Raw genomic sequence first — 11915 nt, forward strand, 5'->3', positions numbered from 1 at the left:
TGTGTATAGTTATTCCAAGTTAAATCTGATAGTATACCCTTCCAAAAATGATAGATTTCCGGCTTCTCCAAATACGTAGGTGTATGATCATCATTTGAATTATGGTATGTCTTTCACTCGGTATTTTAACACAGGGGAAGGGATGCGTCTATCAATTATGTTGACACATTTTTGTTTAAGAGAACAACGGGCTCAACACTTTAATACAATTGTGATCAATTTAAAAGCAAAGGATCTCTCGTAATGACATTTCAATCTGCTTGATATATGTATCTTAAATTATTATTACACATCAGAGACAGGCTGCTCAGTCTTAATGGCTGATGAAACCAAGGAATTAACTGGAGAACCAACCTTGCTTATTATAACATTGAGGGAGCCACTGTATACGAGGTCCTAGCAGTTACCAGATCTAAAGTAGCTTCACATATAATTTGCTTACAACCTGATTTAGAGGCAAAGGCCAAAGCTCTTGAGCCATGGTGAGCAGTAGGAGAAACATAATTTAACCAATCCCTGTAGTGAGCGTTGAAATCACCAATCTCACAAAAAAAAAAGTCTTTCCTTCAACTTATTGCATCATATGCATAATGTTAAAAAGACAATTGATGATAGTCATCCTAATCTTGATTCCGATTGACTGAACAAATAAAAGTTGTCATGCCTGCAATATTTATTTAGTTCTGGAATATCATGACATCCGCATTGCTAGTAGAAATTATAGAAGCAAAGTAGTCAGTCCTATATATATATATATATATATATATATATATATATATATATATATATATATATATAATCTATATATCTATATATATATCATAATCATCATCATCATCAATTATTAGTCCACTGTAAAAAAAGACATGTCCTTCCACTCGCATCTGTTTATGGTCTTTATTTGCCAGTTTATACCCGAAATTTTTTTAGTTTGTCTATCCATCGCGTTCTTTTTCTTCCCTTGCTCCTTTTGCAATCTAGTTTAGGGGATCATACTGTTATTCTTAAATGGCCATTTATGATCTGTCATGTCCTGCCCATGTCCATTTTTTTTTCTAAAATGTTAAAATATCTTCTATTTTAGTTTGCTCCCATATACATGTTGCTCTTGTTATGTGTCTCCGTATTAATCCCATCATTATTTATTCCATAGCTCTTTGAGTTGTAACTAGCTTATGTTCCAAGGCTTTGGTAAGGCTCCAAGTTTCTGATGCATAAGCTATAACTAGTAGAATCATATGATTAAATACTTTTTTTTTAAAGGAAGTGGCATTTTATTTTTCATAATCTCATTTTGTTTACCAAAAAATCTCCATCCCACTCTTACCGTTCTTTTAATGGTTGCCTCAAGTCCTTGGGAGACACTTGCTATCTGCCCTAAGTATGTGTATTCATTTACTATTTCTAGAGGCTCGTCCATAACCCTTATTAGTTGTCTCTTGATGTTTTCATTGAATATTATCTTAGTTATACTCCTATTCATTATCAGTCCTACATTTATGCTTTATCTATTCAAATATTCTATTATCTTTTACAATTCCTCCCGTGAATCACTAAACAGAACTGTCATCTGCAAATCTTAAGTTGTACAGGCATTCCCAATTGATATTAATTTCTACATTTTCCCAATCTAAATATTTTAAAACATACATATTTATGTATATTTGACCACTGGTGTGTTATATGTTTTCAAGAAATCTTCAAGGGGACTCTTATAGAAATTAAAATCTTAAGAGTTATTAACGTTACAAGCCTTTGGAAAGTAAACTGAAAAAAAAGCATACACCCGTATAGTTCAAGAGTCGACACTGAGTTCGTTTACTTCACGCTGTTAACAAATATGTCCTTGGTGGCTAGCAACAGGATGGCAGTGGAGCTCTCTATGTGGGCCATAAGGTACAACAGGCCATTTTCCAACACTAATCCCATAAAAACTCTTGTCACTAATTAGCATGCATATACAAACTAACAAAGAGGATAGCATCACACCAGACTGTAATTATCTGTATGAACAAATATTTTAACCATGTACCTGTTCTTTGGTACTACCTCCATTTAAAACAGCAACCGCAGGTCAGGCATCTTTTTTGAGTTACCTTTCCACAGGCTTCGGAACAGGGGTACAGTAACTGACAAAAGTCGTCGGCCGTATATTGATATTTTCTAATTTTTGCCTTTTGATGGCTCTTTACAGAGTATTAATAAGCACTTTTAAATGTATTTTCTGTAATGCCATCATAGGCAAATATGAATGCTTTCTAAAAAAAAAGTCTGTGACCTGTATAATCTGTATTACATATGAAAATCTCCCTTCCCCTCAATACAAAAGGGTCTTTTAAGTGAAATTATCGTACTTTCATTTCAGCTGGTTTTAGCCTTGTTGCAACAAAAAATGACCAATGATAGTATATATCATTGGTTGGATATTCACCACTTGGTTTGTAATTGGATTGCCAAGATAAGTGAAGATAGTATCTAAAAAGATATAGATTAATGATAATATTTACTGAAACACAAGAAAAGAACAAAGAAGCATTTAATGGGATGCTTTGGAAAGTTTTAATCATCTTCTATGCAAAAATTTACTGCAGTTATGGTCCTTATTTGAGTAAAACATCATTCTAAATATCTTATGAAAAATGCATTCTTACTTATTTACTGTACTAAAGCTTCATCAGGTATTAGAAAGTTTTTATAAATACTGAACTCTTGTCATCATTTAATGATTACATTTTACCAATGGGAATGAAATGTCAAGTTAATCAGCACCACAAGATATTCAACCTATATGCATTAAATCCACATCAATAGTAGCTGTTTCTCCAAGCATTTCAAACATGATACAGCTCAGCATGAACGTTATTCTGTATTCTTTTTATTAATAGCTAAGTTAACTCAAGTTACATATATTTATGCTATATGTTTCACAATACTATATGGTACTTGTAATTGCCACTGGAACAAATGTACTGCTATATACAGTACATATCCTTTATCCTTCGTATTGTTTAATAAATATACAAAGTGCAGGAAATTCTGTATCAAATATGAATATACTATGTTACCTATTTAAAGGTATATATCACTATAGAAAATGAATCCTCATAACCTATTTGTACATTTTACCATGAACTTATTGTACACTACAAACACATTTTTTAGAAAGCATTCACAGTAGCCTATGATGGTCCCGTATAGAATACATTTAAAAAATGCTTCTTAATACTTTGTAATGTGTTATCAAAAGGCAAAAATTAGAAAATGTCAATATGAATCCAACAATTTTTGTCATTTACCCTATCGCTGTTCAGAAGTCTGTAGAAGGATAACTCAATAAAGATGCCTGACTTGTGGTTGCTGTTTTGGATGGAGGTTGTGCCAAAAAACAGAAATATGCTATAAATATTTGTTCATACAGATAATTACAGTCTGTGGGATTCTGTCCTCTTGCAAGTTTGTATATCCATGCTAAATTGTGGGTGAGAGTTTTTGAGGTATGGTACACTACGAGAGCTCCGCTGCCACCCTGGCACTAACCACCTAGGACCAATGTACAACATTGGGTAGGTCATAATTGTTCAGAGCATGGAACCATATTTTTGGGTCATGGGCTCTCAGACTAGTATAGCAGGAAGAGCCCAATTTCATCACGGACTGGAGACCAGCTTCTACATTATATTAAGATTTTGATACTTTTACTGCTATTGTACATAGTCATGAATGGTATGATAATTATTATATACTTAACAATTTTATTTATAGAAATTAGTGAAAGTAAACAGTTGCTTCTCTTTCAGCTTCTAGCAGGCGCCGCTATTTGCATGGTTGTCTATAGCAGCTTTTACGAGACAGGTGTTCGAGTGAAAGTTCACCGCCGTCCTCAACGAGCTTTGCCCTTAGCCATCTCCGTTTCCATGGGAGTCACTTTCCTGGCTTTCTTCGCACTAGGCATTGTCCTTACCCTTATGACAGGGAATGCGTAAGTAAACGTTTCATATATATTATCTTTAATTGCAGTGCATTATTTATTGAACTTCTAGCCAATGATATGATTGTAGTTCAGTAAGGATACTTTTTATGGTACCTGTCATTAAGCTCAGCCTTAGGGTCTTGTCCTTTCGGCAACACTCATCCCTCGATCTTCCTATGGATAAAAAACTATAGCCTAATCTAATCAAATATGTTCTATAGTAGATACTTGGAATATTTTTTATGAACATGAAGGGTACCCAAAAGCTTGTTGAGCAGGCGACTATTGCATAATACTACATCAGTGAAGGACTTACCGTGACTATAGTGAGGGTATATAATGAAAGTTTGAAATTGAGGTTGGTGACCATGAAGAATAAGAGTTAAAACCTTTACTGTTTAGTGTGTCATACAAGTGGATTCTGCAAATGTAGTCCTTGGAGTCTGTTGTATGTAAATGACATTGTTTTACCCGCAGAATAAGAAAGGTTTAGAAATGCTAAACGGATAGAAGGGTTGTACTGAGAAGATGTGATTGAAATTGGAATAAGCAAAGAAAAAATTTCACCAGAGATGAAGCACAGGTTTATTTAGGGTTGAATTGATTAATGTTTATCTAATTGAACAAAAAGTCACTATAAATTACCAGGATTGCAAAATGGAACAAGTTTTGGTGAATTAACAGGCTTTTGCTGGAGTATAGCTGGTAACTCATTTCTGTAGCCTTAGTGACAAATGGGATTTTGAACTGTTATGGAGATAAATTAGAAGCAAAAAAAGGGGAAAACTCTGGCTAGGCTAATGGTAAAAAATGTATCGCATATACAAACTGGGCAAATATGTGTTTTTCTCTAAGCAGTACAGACATGGGTATGGATAACCAGAGCGGGCTAACATGAAAAAGTTTGAGGTTTATGGCTAGAGAAGGATCACATTGACGATTGAGAAATATATGTGTACCACACGTTGGAACGTATATCAAGTTGGTTTGGATGAGGAGTTAAAATAAAAGTAGTATTCATTCAGGTAATTAATAATTGTCCCGGCACTAGATACAAGCCTTACGCTCTTTACATAGGAGTATTATTACAGCGATAGCGGAAACCAAATGTTAAAGTTTTTGCGAGGTGTTACTACTCTCCGCTAGTTTATGGAGGGGGATAGCGAGGATAAACCAGCCACCTACGCTCACACAAGCACTAGTAAACTAATGTCATTTTTTATTTCAGCTCGGTAAAGACATAGTCTTGTTCTCTCATCAAAACCTTTTAACCAAATTATGATTAAAAGCAACTTGCCTATAAGTTTAAAAAGTCCTTTTTCTAAGAGATTGTGACTGCAGACTTGAGAAAACTCCTAACTTCCTTTGGGGCTTTTGGATCTCCCTGCTAAGGAATGGTTCCAAGAGTGTTTGTTTACTGTCGATCTGCTGCTACTTCTGCTCACCTTTGTTCAGTTGGGGTTCGGGATCACCTAGAAACGAGCTTCAGTTATGTTTTGCAGGGTGCACTTGATGTTGAACTTCAACTTTAACTCAGCTCGTTGACTGGGCAACAATCTTTTCGCCTGCAGGGTGAAATGCTGACAGCGACAACAAGAATTAGTCACTTTGCCCGCCTGCGTGAGACGGCCTTCACCTGGGTGGTTTCCCCTCTCGGGGGATTCCTCATGTGGGAATTGGATTCGTCCATGCCTTGCCCTTGTTTTTTTTTAGCAAAGCCCTTCTTAGCTTAGCCACTGTACCCTCAGGGTACAAAATGAGTCTCGTTTGCAACTCCCCTATTGGGTCTGCCGCAGATGGTGATAACTGCCGACCGCTTGCGGTTGCTGCCTTTCCCATTGACGAGTTTTGTAGGCTTCAACTCTTTGGGGTTATTGCCGAGATCATGCTTTTGGGCACAACAAAGATCTTAGGGCTTTGTGAGGTCCTTTGGGCCCTGTGCCTCATGGTTTCCACCTCATGCGAGGGAGAAACTACTTGTAGGCTATAATTGTTCGTAGTTATTTCCTACATGTTAGGCCAAGCTATTCAGGAACTGTGCCCCATGATTTTACCCTCTTATAAGGGAGAAACTGCTGGTCTTCAAGTCCAGCATAAGGCTACTCACCAGCCCACGGGGGGGGGGTTAGGATGAGCATGAGTAGGCTATTTTGCAAAGACCTGAGTTTCACAGAGAGGTTATGCACAGTATTGTGCACACATCCACTGAGCTCTAGCTAGGTGTGTTGGCAAGTTCTTCTGCCTGATGAAGGCATATGAGCAGCCCTGGTTGCTTACCTTAGTACTCATTGTGAGTTTGTGAAACCCTACTCGCCAGTGCGCTACTTTGATAGCACTCAGAGCATCAGTCTACTGTTGCCTCAAATATGCTCTACTTTGGTAGCGTGCAGAGCTTTAGCTTACTGCTGCCTCAAGTGCACGTTGCTTTGGTAGCATACACTTACTCACATTACCTGTATCCATCCTTACAGGTAAGTCAATTCTCTCCTTGCCAGTACTTGCTAATGCTCAGGTTTATTGCCACAAATACAGTTTACTGCCGATCGCTTGTGGGCGCCGTATGCCATCATTGAGCCCCTGGGTACGAGGAGTCTCATATGATCCTGAGTTTTGTGAAACATAATACTTCGGGGTTACTTTCTCGGGCTTGTTTCCCTACGGAATGGAGAGCTCTTGGAGCATTCGCACAACTGGCTTGTAAAACATACCCTTGCAAGGTTATTTTTTGCAAGCCTCTACCCCTAACAGGATAGTGTCAGCTTCTGCTTATGTTTGCAAACGAAAGCAAGCAAGTATTCACTTACGAGATCACTTGTTCCACCCATAAGGCAGACAGGCAAACATTTAATACTGATGTAGGCCTGATCGCTGTGCTAGCTGCATGTATGCTTTGTGGGTGCACACTTGCTCATGAACATGTTTGCAATGCTACAGCTAATCAATGATCAATTTCTTTTGGGCAGTAATGTTGCTATTCATTGCACATACGTTATTCCTGCAATCATTCAGGTTCAGGCTTGTTTTCAAACACTTAGCTGGAGGAAAAGGAGTTACGCTTGCGCAACCGCATGCGGGCAAGTGATCTTTTTTGCTGACAAGGACTATGTACCATCATACAATTAGAACTCTGTTCTGATAAATCATTAATTTCAATGGTTGTATTCCTTATGTGAAGTCAGGTCATGCATTACCCTCCTACCTTCCCGTAACCAGACATAAGAGGTTACCCTCAAGTAGACTTTTCCTTTATTACAAGCAGTTCCTTCCTAATTTTCTGATCAGCTGTCTCAGTATCTAAAATACTTAGACTACGAAACTTCGCATAAACAAATCTGTTCCCGGGCGATTGCGAACGTTTACCAGCGATTTTCAAGAGTTCTGGATGCAACAAATCACTCGGGACACACCTGTATATTTGTCCCGCCTCTCCGGTCTGTGTTACTGGTTTGTAGATGGACTTAGGCATACATTACCTGTCCAGCAATAGATTTAAGATACGTCTTCATCTTGCCTTTTGAATATGGTTACGACCTGTCTCTTGCCTGACCAATCGCTAAGGAGACTCACTGAAATCCCATCTTTCTCTTGGGAGTCCTGGGTACCCTGGTATTACCAATTACATACCAGTCCGACTCCCACTGGATTGAAGGTAGTTAGAGGACAGAATTCCCCCCCCCCCACGTAACAGACGCTTGCAACTTGTTTCACGTCTGGACATCAATCAATTTTAGACGTTTACTTGCTAGGCAATCTCTCAGTCTCTTGGGGAACTCGCCAACTCTTGCCGGGGAACAACAGTCACAATCCATGGGAAGTGTTGGCTACCTTTACGGGATAATTTGCTGACCAGTTAGCCCAGAGCCCATCCCATTTTCCGTAAATCGAAGGGGAAAATTTTTATTTTCCTCGCAGATAAGTTGTTGGTACAACCCGTCTCCTGCAGCCTTAATAGCCTTTTACAACTGAATGCTGTCTTCTGTAGGAGCGCATAATGCTACCCACCAGGCTTCTGCAGGAGATGGGGAAGCTCCATCGCCTATTGGAGGTCTGCATGCAATCTAGGTCACCCGTTATTTTAATGGCAGAGTTGGATACTTCACGGGGCTGAACCTTGGTTGGTCTCTGTTCTTAAAGAAGGATATACCATTCCGTTCACGCTCTCTCACCCTCCTCTGACCCTACATCTGACTGTCAGATTCCTTTGAGGTAGCGCACTGTCTGGAATATAGCAGACGATTGCGCAGCATGGTGCACCCTACCACCTAGCGAGGTGCGCAAGCAAACTCGTCTGCCTGACGAAGATGCGCGCCTCACTTCTGCTACACATGTGCTCTTTTGGGCGAGAGTTCTCATCGAGACTCGCTCACACAAGAAGCATTGTCTAGAATAAAGGCGAGTTCCACCTTGTGAGCATGCGCAGGAAGACAGACGCACACAGTTTGTCTATACCTTAGACCTGGCTGAGTTGAGGATGATGCGCGCATAAGCACCCCCTATTAGCTTTCGCCTCACCAACACACTCCTCGCAGTCAGTCTAATTTACAATAGGAACAGCTCCTTTGCAGGGAAAGTAGCTTCTCCTTCACAGGCAGATCTCTGTCAGACACGTGGATAGTGTCCACTTCCTTAAAGAAGTCAAACACAAGGCAGGGCACAAGGCGATATCCTCTCGTGCCCTTCCTTTTCCTTGGCAGTCCACCTAAGCCAAGGAAACAGGCTCGTGGTGTTTAATTGGGAACAGTCTTGTTCTCAAGACACCCCCTGGCTCCTTGACCCTGTCCAGGTGGTGAAGCAGTCGGTCTCAGGATCGATTGATCATCCTTCGACAGTTCCACTTTTTGGTCTTAGCACTTTGACCCACCGAACTTTCTAGAGCAGAAAAGAGACCTGAGTAGTGGCTGGAAAACACCAATCTGCTCAGGGGATTACCTTCTCTCTCCTCCCCCAGGTTTGTTGCTTTTTACGGATGCATCAAAAGAAAGGGGGGGAGTTTGCTCACTTGTCGATCCGCACAGCATTCGGACTTTGGTCCGAATTCAGGCGACAGTGCCACATAATAAACCTCCTGGAATGAGGGCAACATTTCTCACCCTCAAAAAATTTCATCAGCTCCTTTGAGGGCACTCCGTAGTGCTGATGAGCGACAACACTACAGTGATATCGTACATAGACAAGCAAGGATCTGGACTTGTCCCCACTAAATAAATTAATTCTGAATGACAAGTTCTAGATGCTGAGTATCTGGCAAATATGGACCCTACTACCCCAGGGCCCCTACACTGTCTCCGTAGATCTTATAGACACCTTTTGGTATCTTCTGATAGGTCGGCGCTTCCCCCTCCTACCTTGGTTTCAGACTGGCAAGAAAGGCCTACGTATTCAGAGTCATGGCCTTCGGGCTCAATATAGCTCCAAGGATTTTCACAAAGCAAGTCAAGGTCATCATCCAACAATTACGGTACAGAGGCCTCCAGGTGATAATGTACCTAGACGACTGGCTGGTCAGGGCTGCAACGAAGTCAGTGTCTTCGGACAGCTCAAGAAGTCATAAAATCCCTACAGTCTCCAGACTTTCAGATCAACTTCGGAAAGTCCACGCTATCTCCAGCTCAAGAATTCCAGTAGCTATGGCTTCACTGGAATCTAAAGTCACACACGCTCTCTCTACCACAAGGCAAGAGAAAGGACAGGGTATTTAAAAATTTGATATCATTTGAGATGTAAATATCATAGAAACTATATGATCAAGGATAATGAAAGTAAACAGGTTTAATGCTGAACATCATAACATTTATTCCTCCAAATCTGAATGAGATATTCAAAGGCCTGAGGATTCCATGAACGATTTCACAAATGTTCAAAATGCGCACCGCTTGAGACACGTCACGCGTCAAGTCGGTAGTCCACTGTCCAGCTCCTCCCAAACATGCTCTAGCATGTCTTGGGCAACAGTCTCCAATGTGGCAGTGATTCTCTGTTTGAGTTCTTGTAGGTTTGCGGGGAACATACACTATTCGTTTTGGAGTGGCTTTCGTAACATGATATTTTCGTGTTGTGAGTCACATTCACAGGTAAAACACCTAATTTTTTCCAAACCCTACAAAACACCACATTAAATCTTATAATAAAGCAACAATATAACCACAATGAAATACTCTACAGCCAAATACATTTGAACCATTCAGTATACCTACACTAACTTAATACCTATAAATCAGGTAATTTTCAGAACAATGTAATAATAAATGGAAAATAATACAACACATACAGTACAATAGTAATTTCGTTACCACTACTATAGACTAAAGCTACATTTTCTATTGTGTAAACCCATTTTCATTTTTTTTTTTTTTGTAATAGGTGACTTTTATTCTTGGCCTAGCTGGCAAATCAATTTTCTTAACATGAGGCATTTTTCGCGATGCGTGTGATGAAAATATTTGCATCTCGTTTCGCAGCGTGAAAATTTCGTAATCAGATTGTTTCGTGAGGAGAGATATGACTATATATCAATCTCAGAAATATCCCCAGGAGAAGCTGGCAATGAGGAACTTCCATCAGAACGACATGGCTATCACACCCAAAAATAGATCTATCCTATGTCAAAATCCGTTTTTTTCTGTGATTGATGCTGTCTCGGTTAACTCTCCTGCAATTGATTGCAGATTTTCTCGTGTAAAACATTAATGTACTTTTGTTCTAAATTTCTGGTGTATTTTATCAATAAGTATTTTGGGTGCCGTGAGCAGATCAGCTGATGCACATTATGAATCGGTAACAAGGAGTATTGCGTACTGTATACTGTTTCTTAACTTACTCAAAACATCTACTAATTTTATTATTAATGTAGTGCTGTATTACATAAGCACCGATGTGTTATAATCTATAGTTTTCATATAATACATTTATAATTCTTTACAGTATTAGTTCTTTCTCTCTTATTAATGTCAGTATGGCAGAAAACCTCTCTCTCTCTCTCTCTCTCTCTCTCTCTCTCTCTCTCTCTCTCTCTCTCTCTCTCTCGTACATCTACATTACACAAAACACACACAATGTAATCAAATACATTACATTTTACTGTAAATATTGGGTAAAACAAATTATGAAATAGCCTACTGTCAATTACGATGTACACTATGTCATCAGAAATGGATTGCATCTAAATTTATGTGATCCATTTCTGATATCATAGTGTACACTACCGAAATATATGATACTACCGAAATATTTGTTTGGAAATTACAGTAGTACCATAATGTACTGCTGGGTAAAATATACAGTTTAAGAGTTAATAAATTTGATTTAGAATATGGAATGGTTTACTTTACTGTACATAAGAAAATACTATACATCACGAGAAAACATCGCCAAGCCGTACATCTACATACGCTCTCTCTCTCTCTCTCTCTCTCTCTCTCTCTCTCTCTCTCTCTCTCTCTCTCTCTCTCTCTCTCTCTCTCTGTAAAATGAAATCTTTGTTTCTTTGCAAAGTCTGTATTAAATACTCAGTGACGGAGCCGTAATAAATAATTTCCTAGATTCATAATCAAGTACCACAGAGCTAAAAACTATAAAATATCTTGCATTGGCAACATGAATGAAACTCCGGTTAATGTTATGTGATTCAACTCACAGTATAAGTAAAAAGACTATGAGAGAAGTATTTCAAATAAAACTATTGAAATTAGTATTGTAATTGGGAAATGATAGATCAATTAATATTTATTTTCTTTTTAGTAAATATAAAATATCCTTCGGTAGCATGTCTTAATAATAAGAGTTATTTGATCTGAAAATTGAGGTTGACGGCAGACTACGCAGTGTTTTTCTGCTGATTTGAATATAAACAAAGCATGAGATTATAATTCGCTATGTTTTTAATTATGAATACGATACTAATATGGGAATATTACATGCATTATTATTGGATACAGTTCTGTGAAAC

The 11915-nt window shown here is 38.8% G+C and overlaps 1 protein-coding gene across 4 annotated transcripts in view; it reads left to right on the forward strand.

The window, feature by feature from the left end:
- The window catches only part of LOC137654543 (probable cationic amino acid transporter), an 837555-nt gene that overhangs the window by 697024 nt on the left and 128616 nt on the right, over positions 1 to 11915 (forward strand). For all 4 annotated transcript variants that reach the window (XM_068388280.1, XM_068388287.1, XM_068388273.1 and 1 more), the window contains exon 6: positions 3798 to 3979. In XM_068388280.1, the coding sequence (XP_068244381.1) occupies positions 3798 to 3979 (182 nt within the window). The remainder of the gene's footprint in view (positions 1 to 3797; positions 3980 to 11915) is intronic.

Source organism: Palaemon carinicauda, chromosome 1 (genome assembly GCF_036898095.1).
Source record: "Palaemon carinicauda isolate YSFRI2023 chromosome 1, ASM3689809v2, whole genome shotgun sequence".
Taxonomy (NCBI): domain Eukaryota; kingdom Metazoa; phylum Arthropoda; class Malacostraca; order Decapoda; family Palaemonidae; genus Palaemon; species Palaemon carinicauda.